This window comes from Ambystoma mexicanum, chromosome 9, assembly GCF_040938575.1.
Source record: "Ambystoma mexicanum isolate Mex_15411 chromosome 9, UKY_AmexF1_1, whole genome shotgun sequence".
NCBI classification, from domain to species: Eukaryota; Metazoa; Chordata; class Amphibia; order Caudata; family Ambystomatidae; genus Ambystoma; species Ambystoma mexicanum.
In genome coordinates, this window is record NC_090931.1 from 802,998,728 (window position 1) to 803,019,277 (window position 20,550).

At 45.6% G+C, this 20,550-nt stretch overlaps 1 protein-coding gene across 5 annotated transcripts in view; it reads left to right on the forward strand.

Annotated features, from left to right (window-relative positions):
* The window catches only part of NCKAP1 (NCK associated protein 1), a 1,877,983-nt gene that overhangs the window by 539,786 nt on the left and 1,317,647 nt on the right, over positions 1-20,550 (forward strand). For all 5 annotated transcript variants that reach the window (XM_069615779.1, XM_069615776.1, XM_069615777.1 and 2 more), the window contains one exon: positions 11,938-12,044. In XM_069615779.1, coding sequence (XP_069471880.1) covers positions 11,938-12,044 — 107 coding nt within the window. The remainder of the gene's footprint in view (positions 1-11,937; positions 12,045-20,550) is intronic.

Below are 20,550 nucleotides of genomic sequence, written 5' to 3' on the forward strand. Positions count from 1 at the left end.
TTCAACCAGCTCAAGAGGTCACGGTGCAGGATGATCCTCGTCGCACCTGCGTGGCCGAGGCAGATATGGTTCCCGGACCTTCTGGACTTGTCAGCGTCCCCGTCAATCAAGCTGCCAGTGGACGCGGATCTTCTCTCCAGGGAAGGAGGCGCCATCCTCCATCACGACCCGAAGTCGCTGAACTTGCAGGCCTGGCTCCTGCAGCGTTAGAGTTTGGAGGATACGACATACCGGCCGACTGCAGAGAGGTTCTTGCAAAGGCCAGGGCGTCCTCAACTCTTAAATGCTATGGACACAAATGGAAGAGGTTCTCTGTCTGGTGCCACGCACAGAAGATTAACCCTGTACGGATTACGGCTCCCCAGGTACTGCCGTACCTTCTGACGCTGGCCAAGGCTGGACTGGCGCACGCGTCCATCAAGATTCATCTTGCTGCGATCTCCCGATACACCAGAACCACGGGGCGGACGTCTTTGTGGTCTCATCGTCTGGTGAAAGAATTCATGAAGGGACTGTTCAGATCGTTCCTGCCGGTGAAGGCTCCGGCCCCGGCGTGGGAGCTCAACGTGGTGCTGACCAAGCTCATGGGACCTCCGTTCGAGCCCCTGCACTCGGCTCCGTTGAAGTTCTTGTCGTGGAAAACAGTGTTTCTTGTGGCCATCACCTCCGCACGAAAGGTGGGAGAGATCCAGGCCCTTTCCTGCAAGCCCCCGTACTTGACTTTTCACGACACGAGGGTAGTGCTCAGGACGCACCCCTCCTTCATGCCCAAGGTGCCGTCGGACTTCCACCTCAACGAACCCTTGGTGTTGCCTGTTTTCTTCCCGTCGCCTTCGTCGCCGGCCGAAAGGACTTTACACTCGCTGGATGTGGCTAGAGCGCTGAAGTTTTACGTGGACCGCACGAAGTGTTTTCGGAAGACGTCGCAACTTTTTGTGAACTTTGGATCTGTCAATCAGGGTAAGGCTCTCTCAAAGGCCTCCATTTCCAGATGGCTCTCCGGCTGTATCATGTACTGTCATCGGTTGGCAAACCGACCGCTGCCTGGCCGTCCGAGAGCCCATTCCACCAGAGCGATCGCAGCTACCACGGCGTTCCTATCTGGTGTGCCATTGCTGGACATCTGCAGGGCTGCTACGTGGAGGTCGACGCACACCTTCACGAAATTCTACTGCGTCGATCGGGATTCCAGGGAGGAGTCCAGGGTCGGCCAAGCAGTGCTGCGCAATCTGTTCGCCTAAGGTGAGCCTGGTGAGGAGGTAAGAATTGCTTAATGAGTTTGATGTAATGCTTAATGTTGAGTCTTTGCCACCTCCCGTGGTTGTGCATGTGTGTACTGCTATGTATTCTTTATTCATGAGCATGGGTATCCATGCCAGACCCCATGCTGGAGAAGGAACACGTTACTTACCTGTAACTGTTGTTCTCCAGCATGGGTCCGGCATGGATTCACATGCGAACCCTCCCGCCTAACCCTCTGCGGCTCTTCACTTGGTCATACTGCCACTTCACGTGCTACCAAATCTGAAGATGGCTGCCAGAGGCGGGGCTTAGGTAGAGGGCAGTCATTGGCTGTGGTCAGTATGACGCAGAGATCAGTGATTGGTTACTACTACGAAAGACAGATCAGAAACGAAACTGATACTGATTTTTTCTTTACCGAGGATTCCCAGCCTGACGACGGGGAATATTCATGAGCATGTGAATCCATGCCAGACCCCATGCTGGAGAACAACAGTTACAGGTAACTTGTTCCATATCTGAGCTTCCTTCTTTGAAGGACAATCCGTCTCTTCAAAATATAATTTATTCTTGAATATGAATCATGAACGCGGGGGGCTGGGAGAAATCTTTCCCCTGGATAGTGTGATGAATCCAAGGAGTTAGTCCCCTTCCAAGGGAGATTCATCCCCTTTTAGACGTGGGAGGTGAGCCTGCTACGCTTAATACCCCCTAGGGGTCAGGGAAAGCAGAATCCTTCTAGAAGTGACCTGCCACCCCCTTTTAGGTTGATACGAAAACCCTAGTGAGGGGCACAAGTCGCCATGTCAGCTCCACCCCCTCCCCACAACCACTAAGTCCTTTATTGGCTATGTGGTAGCTGATATGTACAATAATCCGAAAACCCTGTCTGTAATGTCTGGTTTGGTTTCTGACCCCTATTATCCTCAGTCCTCTGAGACAGCAGAGAAGCAGATGGTGTCCAGCCCCCTGGAGGAACATCAGTTAAAGAGCCAATCAGAGCGGCATAGAGGCGAGCCCGCAGAGCTGAAGGGAGCCAGAAATCCTGCTGGAGGTGTGGCCAAGCAGAGAGACTTTTCCGGATGTGGTGTCGCAGCTAGAGGTCTACACTGCAGGAAGACAGCAGCACTGACCGAACAAGTAACCCGTAGGGCCCGGCTTGGAGTATTGGAAGGGAACAAGAACCTTCGAAACATCAAGAGTGGCCACAAAGGAAGTCACAGTAAGAACCCTGCTGTAGAGGGAGACGAGAGACTACTGCCACACACGGAAACCAGTTGACGAGTCATGTAAACTGCTCCTCGTCTGACTGCCCGAACACCCCTCCAGAGGAGCACTGCACTACAAAAGAAAGTACTGCAGTGGCTCCAGGGAACCAGGAGGTCGGCGGTTAAGCAAGGAAGAGGAAGACTGACCCCAGAGTGGGGAGAACAGGATAAACCCCAAGGTGGGGAGAGCATGGATACACTCTGGAGTGGGAAGAGACCGGCGAACCCCAGAGTGGGGAGAGAAAGTAAGACAAAGACCAGCCCCGGAGCAGGGAGAAACCTGAGAAGCCCCAGGGTCGGGCGAAAGTGAAACAAGCCTCAGAGTGGGGAAATTATAGAGAAACCCCAGAGTGGACAGAGGAAAATAGACCAACCCCGGTGTGGGGAATTAACCAAGGAGAGAGATTGAGACAAGCTCCTGTGTGGGGAGAAAACCAAGTGGGGAGAGAGGAGCTGCAGAGTGTGGAAAAAAGGAAGAAACCCTATGGTGGGGAGTGGAAAGGAGAGAGACTGAAAGAATGCGAACTGCATGTTGGGAACTGTGCCCATATGTATGTGGCCTATGTTAGAGTTCAAAAACCAGCCGCGGTCTCTTTATTCGGCAATGGCCCAAAGTATATCTTGTTTGTTTTTGTGTTTTTATTTTCAGAGGTAAAGAGAGAAACAAGATAAGAATTGGATACTGGACTAAGGAGTCCTTTTACTTGTTTCTTTTTAGAGTAGGGCTTTGAAACGTTGGCGTAGGGAACGATTAGTTCTTTTTACCTTAAAGAAAGACAAAGACTTAAAGTAACATGCCGCCTTTTCAGTTTCCTGGTTCTAACCTACCACAGTGGTCTATTCTCCACACATCTCTAAGTTCTATATCTTTCAAATCTTAACGTATCCTGCCAGTTGAGTTTGGCCCTACGTATCGGCCCTGAGGCTGTCCTTGCTGATGAACACAATATTTAAACCCCCCAACAATATTATAGGTCTTTCTGCTACAGATTGAAGGGTGAGGAGAAATTACCTCAGTCAGTCACTTTAGCCCGCATTAGGGCACTATACAGTTGCTAATGTGATTGCTAGTGTGATTTCCTTCCCCTGCCACTTGTCAATTAGAATCAAATTCTTTTCTTATCAGCCAGTTTGAATTTCAAAATGAAAGCAAAGTCAGACCCTAGAAGATTTGTCACCCCACTCCATTTTTCCCCTCCGTGTAACAAACAAATCTGTGGGGTAGTGTTTGGTATGGACCTTGTATGTTTCTGATGTGAGCACTTGTCTCCTGAATGCCCGCTATGTGCACCCTGTGTTCCCTGAGAGGTTTCATATATCTTATTCTTTTGTGCAGGGAGTTGAGACCTTTTATATTTAAAGTAGCTACCTTGAATTCCCCATGCTTAGGTACTTGCTTATAATAGAAACCTGATTTTTCTTTGGAGAGCCAAGTTTCATGCCAGTAAAACCTCTGGCATCTTCCTTCTCTACCCTAACCGTAACTGAAAAATGCTTCTCACCACCCCTCATTGTCCCTCTCTTCCACCCGCTTTGCCTCCTTTCTCCCCTTCAATCTCCCTCCTACAGTAACCATCAACAAACCCTCTGTGCTCTGCATTCGCTTGTGGGTGACCTTAAGCTGGTGGATGTGTCGAAAAAAGATTGCACTGTTCAAGTCAAGATTTATTACCCTCTTTACTCCCCTCTTCTCACTAACATCTAAACTCTACAGTTTCTTCATAAGTAAAGGAGGACCATGCTTTTTCCTCCTGTAATGTTTCTTCCCTGAAGTCTCACCTCCGATCTTACTTCCAGAGGTCGTGTCAAAATGTTTATGCTGCCATCCTTAGTGCAACGCCCCTCTTTCCAGCTATTAAGTTAAAAGGGCTGACTACTTCTTTTCTTTCTCACATCTCTTCCTGGATATTTCGAATTAAATCCCAGAGTTTCAATTCAATTTTGATCTCGATGTGATTGTTTGGAAAGGGTGCGTGGTAGCTAATCTTCACAAACTTTATTCAAAAGCTGCTCACCGGGAATTGGAATTCATTCCAGAATTGGAGTGGCATGAAAGGTGAGTAATAGGATGGCACCTCCGATCACTAGTAGAACACCTCAGCTGCTCGCAAGGCATTCAAATGAACACAGGCACAGGATTAGAGGAGAACAACAAATGGGATCCCCCCTTTCTCAAAAGACACGTTGCACCAAAACAGTACATGTCATGGTTCCAGTAAGATTCTCATGAGCCAAGTCCATGAGAGCAAAAGGTCCAAACTTGTTGGCACAAAGACACACTTGACAGCATGAGGATGGTTACTCTACTGAAAGGTCTATAATAGAAAGCGCAGGGGATCCAGTAAAGACGAGGAAGCCCAAATTCCAGGAAGAGTCAGGAGGGTCCACACAAGTGCCCAAGACAGGAGAGATGCCCGTCAGGAAGAACTGTAGAGATCTGCTCATGGCAGACCCGCCTTGAAACAGGCCAGAAGGCAGCCTGGAGAGTGTTCAACTACAAACTTCTATGTCGGTTGAGGAACACAGAAGGTTAGAGAAAATTATCCTAAATTGGTTTTCTCCATCGAGGGAGATGGCACTATTGGGCCTTGCTTCTAAGGGCAGACCTCGGCAGCCTCCTCCAGGGTTGTGACCCTCTTGATGTATGTTCCCACATGTAAAGATGAGGCTGAACTAGAAGGTACAGCAATATTTAACCTTGGGCCTCCTCCATTTTTCTGTGATTTTCCAAAATGTGATCCACATCTGCAGGGTTACAGGGATAGATTGTGAAAGACACTGAGGGTTTGCCCCTGTAATATATCTTTTTAATTTCCTTGGTTCTTTTCAGGATCTGCTCTCTCATTTGGATGGAGTCAAAGTTCATTACAATGTCCCTAGGGTCAAACACAGAGCCTGGTCCCAGGGGCCTAACTCAGTGGATTCCATTCAGAACAATCCCTTCAGCCTGAGCCTGTAGATTCATACTGGTGAATAATTGTTGTATTCATGCTCTCGGGTCCGGTAACTTGGTTCCCTCAACAAGACTATTTAACCACAGATTCGCTCCTCTGTATATATTTTCAAGCTCATCAACCTGCCACCGGATCATTTTGTTTTTGCCTTCATATCTTCCATGGGGTTTGATGATGCTCCCCCAGCCCTCCGCAGTTCTTCAATGGCTGACCGATTTGCCGCTACTCTTGATGTTGAGAGGAGCTTGTGCTTTGATTATTTATTATGCGCTTATACACAATTGTTTCAAAGCGCAACCATGCAAGGGAGGGGAAGACCTAGGGAAGACAAGACAAACAATCTTACTAGGCATGGTACATTCAGATCATGCAGGTGATCAGAAAAGGAAGTGCGGAGGGTCCAATAGGGACCAAGTGCACCCAGTCCTGTCAGAACATGGGTTAAAGGCAGAGACACCACTTTCATGGGTCGTAACCAAAGTACAGTAGTGCTGAGGCAAGTGCAAGGCCCAGGGGCAAGTGCAGGAGACTGACGAGGAAAGCTTGGGACCTGTGAGCTCTGAAGGTACACCAGGCAGCCAGTCAGCGAAACTGAGCTGAAGTAGAGGAAAGGGAGCGAGAGAGCAGTTCCAGAGGGAGGCACCTGCAGTGGACAAAGATCTCGCCCCAAGTCTGTGCTTGGAGAAGCGGCTCACCCACAGAGAGTTGGAGGAAGTCGAGCGGTGGGTTGGAAAATTTGAGTATTTAGGAAGAGAGCGTTGCAGATGGTGGTCCCAGGCCCCAGAAAGCCATGTGGAAAATGCAAAGGGTCTTGAACTTAATCCTTGCAGCCACGGGGAGCCAGTGAAGGGATTGCAGCACCAGAGAGATGCGGTCCCTGGGCTTGAGGCCAAGGATAAGGCTTGCGGTTCTGTTCTGGATGAGTTGAAGAGGACGGAGGACAGGTTGAGAAAGAGGCTGTTTCAGTAGTCCAGCCTAGAGAGGACCAGGACTTTGGAGACGCTGAGCCTCTGGGGGATGGTGAGAAAAGGTAGAAATCCTTTGAAAAGGTACAGTTGGTAGTGGGACTTTTTAGAGAGATCTGCGATGTGAGACGAGAAGGAGAGAGTAGAGTGGAAGATGACCCCCAGCAATAGATTCATTAATACTATGTGCAGAGGCACATGTTTATTGGAGAATGTATTTCCGATGTCCTCTCGCAGTTTTGACAAAAACCTTGGCACATCCTGTTTCCTGAGGAACTGCGGATCTCCTCCCTGAGAAGACCATTGGTTTCTGCATTGATGCCCTCTCTTCGATATCTTCTCCCAGTCATTGAGTGGTTGCATGATCCTAGCTATCATCTCGTGCTTTCTCCATAGTCCATCCAGTGGGCAGCATTCAGCAGGAACTCTTCCACCCACAAAGTTCTGAATTGCCTCTGTGCAGGAACTCCTCTCCTGTTTGCTTTTACGGAAATAGGCCAAGTAGAGGTCAAACTGTATCCATACAGGTTTGTTTTCTCCTTGCTAAGCTTAAAGTTATTGAACCGTCTTTTGTTAGATTAGGCCCTTCCGCGGCATATGCTCTTGGGTGGAGCACTCCCACAAAGAATGTTGCTGCTTCCTGTTTGCCACAGGGGTCTTGCCACCTCTGTCAGTTGAGATGGCCTCCGCAGTGCGACAAGCATGTCCCCCTGCAGCTCTGCAGCACACTACCACTGATTCTGTGGACCCCCTCATCTCCACTACCACCAGGGGGTGAGGCCCAATCGGTTATATAATCCTCCAGCGTAAGCCACGTCAGGGCTAGTAAAGCATAGTGTAACAAGGCTACATGCATTTTATGACCAGCCTGGTGTCCACACAGAGTCTCACTGGGCTATTTGACAGGAGAGACTTCAATGCATCGCTGTGCACAGAGTGACTAATCTGTTCTCCTGTTTCGTTGATCTTAGTATCTAGAGGAAGACCTCTGGGCCCGGGTTCCAGGCTTTCAGACTTCACCTCTCCTGACAATCCAGTGTGCAACCCCAGAGGTCTCCGCCCATTCATAACAGAGCTTGCCATGTTGGGGGTCAGGCATGCACTTTCTGCTTTCTTCGAGGGTGAGATTATCCACATATTTGCGTAGGTACCTCAGTATCCCGCGGATCACCTGCGTCGTCTTTTCCTTTGCTGGCTGGGTCTTTGGCACCTCTGATGTTGGGAAGGGAGGATGTTTGCTGCAGCTTGGGAGTTGTGGCTCTCTTGGACTGCTGTCGGCCACACACACCCACCCGTGCAGTCGGAGAATATTGAAAAGGCACATTAACATTACTGGTAAAGTTTCTTTACATGTCTTCATGTTTATTTCAATGCAAAACATATTATGCCATCACATTCATGGGTCAAGAGCATTTCACTTGGGTTGTGTAGGTAAACCAAGCTTCTTAACCTGCAGGTCTGCAGGATTTTAAATATTTTTTAAAGGCCTCCTTTAGGAGTCCCAGAGAATGAAGATATTTACCCAAGATAATCATGTAGCTCTGTATCGCTTTTGTCAATTTTTCTAGAACAACTTATTACCTTAGTTGTAAATATTTACACACATCGTGTTTCTCTACATTAATGTCCAATATCACAAACTTAACCGAGACCCTCATCAAAAGATTTACATAGAACCATTGGACCTTTTTTTAACGCATTGCTTCCAAATATTCCACTCCCAAACACCCATTCTGAAATTATCATTATTCCAAATGGGGAAAATTATAAAATATATAGTAAAAGACTGAAATATTTATACATGGGTAGCAATATCGCCTTGGAGCAATCTAAAATAGAGTTCTGGGAAAAGGAGAACGGCTGATTGCCCTAACCGCTATAGCATAGTGAACAAGGAAGGGCCGAGTATTGTGTACCCAACTCTTGTCAGGTATGCCGATTATTGATTCTGAACCCTTTCTTAGTGTGCTAACCTGGTACCCACATGTAGACATTGATTTTTCAGTAATTTTAAACTTCACCACTTATCCATAATTTGCCACATAGAAATGTTATGTTGCTACTTATCTGCTGAAGCATCAAAGAGGATTGATATGGAATGCTTAGGGTGTTAGGTAAGCTACTTAATAGCTGAATGCTTTCCTTCAGGGCTATTTTGATGCAAGTAGATTTGACAAGATGAATTTGGAGCAGTCTGTCATGCTACACATTTTGTGCCATGAAAGCACAAAGGAGCCCTCCATGAACCCTTTCTTCCTGTCGATATCACTAGCCTTCTATCATGACCCTCCTCACTTTCACAACCCAGCAAGCATCCAATGTTCCCTGTAAGATGTGTGCATGTACTTGCCCAGCTTCCTTCTGGGTGCTCGCTCAGAAGAGTTTTAGTAGTCATAGCAGCGCACACAGACATTTCCTACCACAGCACGTACCTGACATTTGCTTTCTCTCTTAATAAATCTAATTTATACAAACATTCTTGATATTCTTTCTAGTCTATTTACATTACCCTACTAGGCAAGAGTCGCCTTGAAAACCTAAAGACCCTAAAAACAGAATATAACCTTAAGAGGCTAAAAAAGAATTGGAAAATATGGCTCCATGATCAGAAGATCTAACTAAGGCATGCCTGCACACATTAACCAAACAACCTTCCATTCCCACCCCGACTGACTCTACCACTCCCTTATGACCAACATCCACATCAAGGTCACATTAAGCTATTATGTGACAACTTTGACTCTGCCTACTTTTCTCTGCAAAAGACTGGCAGACTTGCACCTACTTCCAGCAAGGGTCTAGAAAACTGCACCTTCTGTGTCTTTCTATTCTAAGCTGCTGAGGGATTTCCAATATAATTATGCGTTCTGTGTTTAGTGCCTCTGCATCCCCAAGCATCTTATTTTACTGATGAGAGTGAATTGCAAAGAGGGGCCCCTACTTATAGAAGGAGGCACTCAAATATTTGTCTGGGTATTTCTGCTGTTAACATGAGAGGCAAAGCTATGCAACTTTCTTCATAAGAAACCTCAGTGAGGCTCTTGTTAAATTTCGTTTACGCTGTTGTGAGGAACGGTGGGCAAAACCACTTCAGGCTGTATTATGTGCCCAGTCATTTCACTTCTTATGGCAGTGCTGCAAACAGGGCTCTCATAGGATTTGTCTCCCTACTTGGAATCAAATAATTTTTCAGGGAGTAAAAAGGTAATTAGCTTTGCTAATAGGAATATGTTATGCTTAATAAAGGATGTTCTTGCCCCTTAAATTTCCTCTTGAGATCGGGCTGTAATAATAGAACTCCTTTTAATGCCATTATTTTTTTGGTCACTGATTCAAAACTATATGTGGAACGTCGTAGGAAGAATTGGGGGCTAAGGTCCTATGTGTTAGTTACTTCCCACGTTTTGATGAGCTTATTTTTACTCCCTATTTTTGATGGAGACATTTTCCTTTTTAAAGGGTGTAAACATGGGTGGTGTGTGTACCTCATTGCTTTAAGGCTGTTTTTGAGTAAGTGTTGTCATTGCTCTGTCCACAGGACAATGTAAAGTTGATAAGCAGTGCCACAGGAATTCTGATTATCATACTCTATGGACTCTATGGTGTAGTTATTCTGATGCAATTCTAATCCTGAAGCAATTTGTGAGGCATGTTCTCCTGGCCCTTGAGGGGGAGGCCATTAAAGTGGCACAAACTCTCTTATTGACATGTTTTCTGCACTCTCTTCTCGTTATTTCACCTTACAAATCATGTCTGCATTTTTTGCCAGCCGTGTCGTTTAGAAGTGATATTTATTTTTTGTAATACACATTGAGTGTTTTTTTCAATGGCATAAAACACGTTCTGCATTCTATGAGCAGTGTTGACAAATCTATTCTGAACATACAATGTTTTTTGTGCATACTTCTCTTTCTTTGCATATGAATACTTTGGAAGATATTGATGCCTTGAACTGGTTGTTGATCTTTCTTTATAATCACATATAAAACATTTGTTTTTTAGCCTATATATATGGGGAAAGTGCTGTATGAGGATGGGTACATTTTCTTCCAAACTCTCTTCAGAAATGATAGCTCACTAAAAATGCATGCTCACGAAGTGGCTTACTTCGTTAGTGAGTGGCGCAAAAGTAAAATCATATCCACATGAAAGCCAGCCATTTCCATACTTGGAGAAAAATAATTCGAAGGAAAATTGGCATCAACTGCAAAAATTGCCCCTGCAGCAATTGTTTTAGTGCAGGTTTGGTTTTATTGCGTTCCTGTGAGGTTGCTTGCAATGAATCTGCCAATATTTTCCTCTTTGCTACTGGAGAGTCCAGCAAAGAAGCGACTTCGGGTTCTAGAGTAGAGAGGTGATGGCTTCATGGCACTTGCCCTGGAAAGGTAAGTTGCATCTCTGTTTTTCATTTTTTTTGCATTTACCATTCGCAGCTAAAAAACAAAAAAACTTTGTAGCAGTGGCTTGCTTACCTTATCAGCAATCTCAGTGACTGTGTCCTTTGTCCTAAAGAGATGGAGAGGTTTACAAGAAAATAAACCGGACTCATCTGGCAGTCTGTGTCCACTCCCACGGCGAATGCAGGTCAGTGTAGCCAAGAAATAGTTCAGGGACTTGATTACAAAGCATAATTTTTATAAAGTATAGTTACAAGAACCCTGTGCAAAGAAAGACATTCATCAAGGCAATAGTGAGAATTACCTTTATACTGAGTAACTGTTTCCTTGTAAAATGTCTTTTACAGTCCACAAAAAAAGTAGGAAAATACTGCAGTGCCTGTCAACATCAATGAGGCTCCCACTAACAACGTTGTTTCTGAACTAGGTAGTCCAACCTTAAAGCATATCCATTAGTTGTCTAAGAGCTGGGCGAACTGACAACTACTTTTGGTGTCATGAAATCTATGCTGAGATGGTCTTGTGTACCTTCATGCAAATACCGCCATTAACTTGTGTATTTACCACATTAAGCATGTCTTGTAAATCTGTGTGCTTGTTAGCCATCTTGCTGGTTACCCTTGCTTCCTACCCAGTCGCCTGATTAGTGCAATATCATTCAATAGGAACTTGCCTGTGTGCTTTACCTACCATTCCACGTGCAGCAAATGTATCTTTAGCACTCCAAACATGTACAGTATTCCTGCTAAAGGGGATAGCAGTAGCTGCCTGGACGAAACCGAATAGGTTTAGTAAATTCTGCTTTCTGCTTGTGATTTCAGAGAGGTCTTTCTCAGCTTTCTTGATTGTACTTTCCAAAGAGGTTTCTGCTTTGTAATTACTGCTTCCAAAAACGTGATGATCAAGAACGGTTTATCTCCCGATTTCCGTATTGGCTACCTGAAAACCTTTCCAGTTGGGCTAAAAAAGTCAAAGGCTTTCCCAGCATATTATAAACCAAAAATAAAAGCAGCATATCAAAGTGAAGAAACCCGTCATAATGTATGGATTTAAAAATATTTGTTTAATAGAATTTCTGTTCGAATTTATAGATTTGATTTTCCTTTTTCAGGCACTTTTTGTATTTATGGCCTTGTCCTTTGCACGTGATGAAATAATATGGCTCCTTCGCCATGCAGATAATATACCAAAAAAGATTGCAGATGACTTCATGGATAAGTAAGTATGTCAATGGATTTAGAATGCCTTTTGAACATTTTTAATAGACTTTTCGTAACAATGATATTCTTTACAGATTTAATGAGGTTTCACTATCCTTAAAGGTGTTTTACATATGTCAGTCGTCTTTCCGAAAATATGTAAATGTTTAAAGTGATCAGGAAAAATTTTCAAACCGCCCAGATGTGATTTCACATGTCAGCAGACAGGAAAGATGCATTAATGCAAACTAACTTATGTCAGCATCACAATCTGTACATCTCATTTAGAGATGAATGGTGATGGCCTTTGCAGAAGGAAAAGCATAGCCTCTGCACTACACCACTTACACTGATTAAGGTGAATTTGACTGCATGGTGTGGAAAAGCCAGGGAACTGGCTTTGCTAAAGGAGGGTAGGGGGAGATTTGTTGCACAGCTCTGCACTCCCAGATGTAAAATCAGGGCCCCTTTGTGCCATAAGCATAAGCAGTTGTTTTATCATGCATATGTATAATTATACGCTGAGACAGATTGCTGTGGCAATAAAAAGGAGCCGCAGGCTTTATTACACACAATCCCAAATAACATACGTATTATGATTCCCAATAGCAGGTGTGCTATTTGTCTTTACTCTGTGCTTTTGGGCACTTGGGCCAGACAAAGGAAAATTGTCCTTAGCCACCAGTGTGACGATAGTCTTGCAATTCCATTTCCAGGTTTGTGCCACTGGGACCTGTTATATTTGGCTGGTGCTGTGGATTGTCCATCTTTCATTTGGGTAGGTTGGATTGGGAAAGAAAAGGTTGGTTTTAAGCGTTTGCTGAAAACGTAAGTGCTCCGTCCACAGCGCTGAATTCTGCTTCTGTGCCTCAGGAGCCCTTTGCCTGCCCTGGCACTTGATCAGTCTCCCGGCCATGCATTCCTCCCGGGCCGGGCACTTTCCTTCCTTGCTTTCCCCCACTTCCCCCTTTGAAGCGGGGAAGTGTTGGGCATTTAGTTGCGCCCTGGCAGGCGCTGCCACCCATTTGTGCAATTTTCCTCCGTCCACCCCCCACCCTATGCTGCAGATTTTAGGATGAGGAAAGGTGAGTGCGTGGGGAGAGAGGGGGGACGCCTGTCAGTCGCCCTCTTCCCTCCCCTCTCTTCCCCCCTCCACTGACCACTAACTCAGTTAGTGCTTCCCTCATCTTAATGCCCTGTACCCTTTAGCTCCCTGGGTGCCCTATTCCCCGCCACATGGCGGTGCGCGTCAGTGTGGGCTCTTGCCAACAACCATGCTTTCAAGGTATTCGCCGGTGGTTTCCCTGTTTCATTAGGGGGGACATACAGAGGGAACAGGCCAGCTATAGCTATCGGAGGACTGTAGTGCATTTTGGCGACTCCAGCTTCCGAGGACGCAGAACGAGCTGCCAAAGGAGCATGACACTGTGAAAGGGATGCAAACTGACACAGAGTGAGGGAGACGGTGGGCGAAGCAGCTGATCTATGTGGCAAAGAAAGGCTGGACGAAAAAAGCAGACCTGCGCAGCAGTGACAGGCCGTGTGAGGCAGCGAATCCACATGAGTGGCCCAGTGAAGGAGGAATGCCTCTCAAAATAGACCTGCATGGCCGCCACTGAGGGAAGGTTGCCCCACTCAAGAATGGCACCGGGGTCCAGTTTATAGGAAGGTACCCACTAAACCACCAGTATTGAACATGCCACTTACACAAATCAGCTGGGAAGGTTATTCCCAAAACATACTTTTGCCAAGGACTAGAATCACCTACAAGGCACAACAAAAGATCATGGAGCTTAGGCGTGAGCCGTAGGCCCCTTTTTGAAGTTTCCCACACATATACATCCACCCTGGGAATATAGGTAGATTAGACTTGCCAGAGAAACTGACCAATCTAGAACACAGGTGGAGGATATAGGCGTAGAACAGGAAACCAACGTTTGAGGGGAAAAACTGCTCCTCTTTCATGGATTATATTTTTCTCTCATTGAATCTATGGAGTAAAGCACATGGGTTTAAAGTTATGAGCATGCAAGGGAGTGACCACAAGCCTTTGGTGCTGAAAATTAGCCAAGATGGAGGGTCGGTCAGAAAGAGAAGGGACCTCCAAGCTGTGTCCGGAGATCTTTGTACAGGGTCTTTCCAGGCAGTGCATTAAATGGGCGGCTCTTGACCAGGAGGAAGTAAAATTATGCCAGCCTTACCGTATCTTTATGGTACTGGAGGTTCTTGGAATCCTCATAGCGGTGTATGATGATCTTGTCCAGCTTGCCCAACTGTTTGTAACAAAAGTTAGCAAAAGTATTTAAAAAGTGCCATAAAAACAAACTTGTGGTACAATAGGGAATGTTGGTGGGCAAAGGGTGGTATACTGACGTGCTTGGAAAAAGGAAAGGATGTGGATAAGCCACTGCTGAGATCCCAGAGGCTAACTTACAAGTGCCTGATTAAGACAAAAAAAGGAGGCCTATGTTCGGGCCGAATGGGATAAAATGTTGGTGGCCTCTGCCTCCGGTGATTCCCGCACATTTTGGAGGTTGAGTGGGAATATCAATGGACAAGCAAAGGAATTGGTAACAGAGATACCTGCCAATGCCTGCATAAATCATTTCCAGGAACATTATGGCTTGGGCCCAATAACACGGGACTTGGATGTCTTGCACGAACACCACGAGAGTGTGACCGGTTATGAACCAATACAATTGGAATTGGAGGAGGTTTGTAATTCTATACTCTCACAGGAGGGAGGGAAGGCTCCGGGCCTTGACCTATTGCCTGTTGATTTGTTTAGAGATAAGGTCAGGGTTTGGGCTCCAATATTGTGCCTCCTCTTTAATGTTTCTTTGAAACAGAATAGGGTCCCTCCCTCTTGGCACAACGCTATTATTGTGCCATTTTATAGCAAGGGAGGGCTGTATGTTCCAGTTAACTATAGGCCAATCTCCCACCTGGATGGAGTGGGGAAAATGTTCACCAAGGCCTTATTAGTACACTTACAAAAGTGGGTGGACAGGAATGGTATTATTGACCACTTGCACCCAATGTTCTCTACACGGCTAAGCACATTGGATCAGGACTTCCGGCTGTATCTGATTGCGCAGAAATATACAGTCCTGAGGGGGATGAGGGTAAATGCAGTCTACATCGACCTCAGAACTGCGTTTGATAGTGTTTCAAGAGCGGCCTTATGGGCAATTCTTTTTAGCAGGGGGATTCCAACTGGCCTCCTTCAGCTATTGAGCCTCCTTTACTCAAATAATTGTTTGGGGACTGGGGATGCGGGGGGGGGGGTACTTAAAGACCCAATCCCAATAGCCATAGGTGTCCGACGGTGTCCTTGCCCCCATATTTCTTTTTCTTTTATAACACACTTTATTGGTTTTTCCCAACTTACAACAACTGACCCTCTAGGAGTCTAAACCTTATTAACAAACTAGAGACATTAGATTAAAATAGGTCATTCATTGCACTATGGGAGAGTATAGGAAGTTAATGAAACTCTGCAGAACAAATTCGCAGATGGAGGCAAAGGTTGGCAGATCTGGCTATGTGAATATAAGTCTGAAGGTGGTATGGCGTCTAAAGTGTACAACAATCTGGATCAACACCGAGAACCAAATAAGGACTTGTTATCAAAATGGTCGGAAATAATTGGATCAGAGATGTCTGAGGGCAGATGGAGAAATTTGTGCAAGACTGGCTCTGACATCATTAAATCTGGGAGAGCGAAGTCGTCAAATTAAAATTCTAAACAGAGTTTTTTGGACGCCACAAAGACTTCATGCAAGGGGTCTGGTTGATTCGGATGCATGTTGGAGGTGTAAACATGATGTTGGATCTTTTGAACATATGATTTGGGACTGTTATGAACTAAGGTCTTTCTGGAATAAGGTCACAATGAAGATGAATGACACCCTAATGTTACATGAAGATTTCGACTATAATAAAGTTATTTTGGGTGAGGTTGACATGATGGAAGAACTTACTTACCCACACAAGTGTTGGTTTTTCAGAGCAGTGAATTCTGCAAAGAAAGTCATCTTGAGGAAATGGAAATGTGTAGAAAGACCAACATTCCCAGAATGGATGGATGATTTGAAGCAAGTGTCCAGATTTGAGAAGATAATCCTTTACAGAGATAAAAAGTTGAATTTGTCTGATCAATTATGGGGTAGATTTTTAGAATTGTAATATTGATATCTTTGTTTCCTGATATGTGATGAAATTGTAAATTTTCCATTTGGAGGTAGGACGGAGGGTTTTGGAATACCGAATGTGATGAACTTGATTGTTAATGGCTTTATCTTGTTTTTCTTTTTGTTTGTAATATATATAAAATGAATAAACATGAAAATAAAAAAATAGGTCATTGATAGTACATGTATCACCATATTCTTTACCTTAACATTTTCAGGGTCAAATATAACCCTGTATAGTAGTCATGGCAGAAGACTCACACTGAATCCTCCCATCTCTTCCAAATTTTTTGGGCTTTTTCCGGACACCCTCATGCCCTTTATACTCTGTTCTATGGCAATACACATCTGTATATCTGTGACCCATTGTTCTATCTGTGGTGATTCTGCAGAGCCCCATAGTTTTGCAATGTTCCTCTTAATCACTGCACTAGCGGTCCAAAAGCACTGTCTTTCATACCGGGTCATGTCACTTTCCCAGCAGCAATAATTTGGGTTCCCTGGGGATTGTGTGACCAAAAACCTTTGAGGCATCACAAACAATTAGGTTCTGCAATCTTCCCCCAACGGTACAGGGCCACCCTTGGATAATAAACCCTATGCAATATCTTCGGTTGCACCCGTCGCAGCCTAGTTGAGATGGCCGTTTCACGTGGATGCATTATGGTTTTGATCCAATCTTCTGGCATGATGTCTCCCACCCCCCTTTCCCATTTAGTTTTCAAGCTCAGCAGTTCTGGTGTAGCAAAGGAGGTGACAGCACTGTACATAACCTTGGTGACTTTAGCATTAATGCGTTCCATGACTATATTTCTTTCTACGGTGGTGCATTCTGACATATTTGACAAAGCGGTTAGATGTTGTTGTAGTGCGTGTCGGAGTTGTGTATAGTGATACCTCTCGGTAGCTGGGAGATTAAATGTTATTAATTCTTCAAAGGGCCTAATACTTCCCTCTGCTCTCACATCTCGCACCTTTTCTATACCACTCGTAACTCAGGTAGGCCATTTAGGTAGCTTGTCCACCTCGGGGAGGTTCGCATTGTCCCTTAGTGGCTGCAGTGGTGTGACTTTCTTTTCCCAGCCTATGAAAGCATGCATCTCCGCCCATACTTGGGGCTTCTGTTTCATCATTTTGCGAGGGAATGGCGTGGGCAATCTTTGATAGAATTTTATGGCAGGCGATGCTCTTACGTGTGGCAGTGCTGTGTCAGCGTGTAATGCATCGCTGACCACTGAAATTTGACTTGCCCAGTAATAAGTCTGTAGTTGTGGCAGACCAATGCCACCCTCCCATATAGATCTATGCAGTGTTTGGAGTGCTATGCTCGGATGCCCGCCGCCCCATAGGAGTTTCCTGAGCGTACTATTTTCTGGAACGTCTTTGTTGGTATGTGCAGTGGGGCATTTTGTAAGGCGTATAGAAAGCGAGGGAGCGCCAGCATCTTTAACAGAGCGGCACGTCCCAACAGGGTCAGGGGCAGGGTCATCCACTGTTGTACATCCCTTGCAAACCTTTCCACTATAGGTTGTCTGGTGCGTATTCGTTGAGATCCCTCTTAACTTGAATACCCAGATATCGGAAGTGGTCTCTTTCAACCCTACAAGGGCATGGATCTGGGATCTCTACCCTCAGACCATTAACCGGGAACATGATTGATTTAGTCCAGTTCACCTTCAGGCCTCTGAAGGCTCCATAATGTTCTAGCAGCTGTCTCACCACAGGGCATGCTACTTCTGGGTTTTGTAGATGTATCAGTAGATCGTCTGCATACAAGGAGACTCTGTCGTCCCACCCACTCGGGAAGCCACTCCAAGTCTGTGTTTCTCTGAGCAGAGCAGCTAATGGCTCTATCGCTAATGCGAAAAGGAGCGCTGACAGGGGGCATCCCTGCCTTGTTCCCTTTCCCAGCTCCAAGGTCCTAGATAACCAGCCATTCACCTTAATTTCAGCCATTGGGGAGTTATATAGCAGTTGGACCCAGCTAAGGTATTGTTTGCCAAACCCCATCCGGCGCATGATCTCCCAGAGTGCCTCCCAATATCAAATGCCTTCTGAAAATCTATTGCGAGTAGTGCTAATGGGACATTTAGGGTCTGAGCACGATCGATCGCCAGATGTGGGTGCGTGTATTCATTCTCGTGGACCTGCCTGGCATAAATCCGAATTGGTCTGGGTGATTCAGAGATGTTATGACGCGCTGTAGTCGCTTAGATAACACTTTGGCCAGAATCTTCGCCTCGCTGTTAATCAGGGAGATTGGCGTGTACGAACTACATTTGTCTGGGGTTTGTCCGCTTTGTGTATCACTACAATGGTGGCTTTTTTCGAAGATCCGCCGGTAGAGTGCCTAGTTCCCTAGCCTGGCGGTACATGTTTAGGAGATGCGGGGCTACTTCACCACCCCCTATTTTTTTCCAGGTTTCAATAGGGAAGCCGTTTGGACCAGGTTTTTTCCCTGGTTGGAGCTGCGCCATTGCCGATAACACTTCGTCCTCTGTGATATCTGCCTCTAGAATAGCATTTTGTTCAGCATTCAGGGAGGGAAGGGTGGCCGTGTCCAGTATGGAGGCTACAGGTGAGATATTCGGGGTTTGGTACAATTCCTCGTAGTATTGAGCAAATCCCCATTTTTTTCTTGATGTATATCGATGAGGTAGTCTGCTATTTAAAATTGAATTTTCTTGATTCCCCCGAAGATGGGAGGGGAGACCTGCCCAAACCTTCTCTTTGCGGATGATGCCGTATTGTTATCCATGTCCGTGACGGGCCTTAAAACCACGCTGGAGGCTTTTGTGACGAAATGTAGAGAACTAAGTCTTGAGATTAATATGGCCAAGACTAAAACCTTGGTCTTTCGTCCTAGACTCAATAAGTCGACTCCAAGGAGGCTGGCCATAAACGGTACGTTACTTGAACTGGCACATGATTACGACTACTTGGATGTTAGAGTTAATGATACTGGTGAATGGTCCCCTCTGCTCCTAAAATCCAGTCTGTCCTTGGGAAAATATGGGGGAGGTATCTTAAGGTTCTTTTATTCGCATGGTTAGGGTGCCATTTCCCCTGCAATCAAGATGTTCTCAGCGCAGGCAAAACCAGCAGCCACTTATGGGGCAGAATTATGGGGCTATTCAAAATGTAACAATGTGGGGCTGGCTGAGAGAGCGTGTTTAAAGAAACTATTAGGCCGTGATGCTGGAAATGCTTTGGAGGGAAAGGGCCTCCATATCCTTGTCCTTTATTGCCTTATCATCTATGTTCTGACTTGTTTTACGCACAGAAGTTCATGTGGGACTCCTGACAGTGCGGCGCTTCCTCTTTTTGGTTTTGTGAGCAGACCCTTGGAATACCTTTATGGCACCCATGCGTGGGAGTACAACCCTGCACTCTTAGCTTGTTTTTGGGCACCTGTGTGTTCTATGAGTGTCCTCCATTTTGGGACACCCAGGCCCTGCCATTGTAATCAATCGGTTTATTCCTGATAGGAAACAAGATGGCCCCTGTGGCCTCTTGCTTTGTATTGCCTATTCCCTTACTTTTCCCGAAGTCCCAGGAAGCCTTGACTCTGTCCCTTCCCCTTGACTGGCTGTTGGGTGGAAGTTCCATATATGGTGTTGTGGGGAAGTCCAGGCCAGACTGGCTGGAGCCTTCCCAGTGGCTGTATGTTGTGGGTACACCCGTGGGGTGGGACCTGGGTGAATGGAGTGTGTCTGGGTGTCTAGTATCTGGTGATTGACGCAATGACTGAGACAGCCCTGCCCGAAACTGGTTTGAATGCAGTGTGTAGTGCTGAATGGCAGAGTACTTGTCTGAATACACATCCTGTGTTGTGAGTTTCTGGATGGAGAAGAAGTTGAAAACAGGAAAAATAAGGGCCGAGCATGTATGGTTCTCATGATGAACTTATGAATTTAATGGAATTGCATTTTATTTTCGCTTCCGATTTGTAAACCATGCACTGTGCGAAACTGGGAATAGCTGGAGGGTTAGGCCTGCCATTATGTACCAGGCTAATCATTTTAATGTGTTCTTGTTGATTTTATGCATCATTATGAAATTATATTTTTGCCTCCCTGTATTTTAACGCATCATGGTGTAATTAATTGGTATTTTTGTATCATGTTGTTTGTGCTTTTATGGCATTGCTGCCGAAATAAAGCTGAAATTGATTGAGAACAGGAAATGAAGGGTGAGGTCAGTAATGGAATGGAGGTAGACCAAGAGACCACCAGGAGGGGAGGAGCAGTGGGGTGTGGTGTTATATAGGAGAAAGGTGAGATATTGCTTCAAGGATTGTAAGGGTACTGCTGAGTGAGTGTGTCTGTGTGG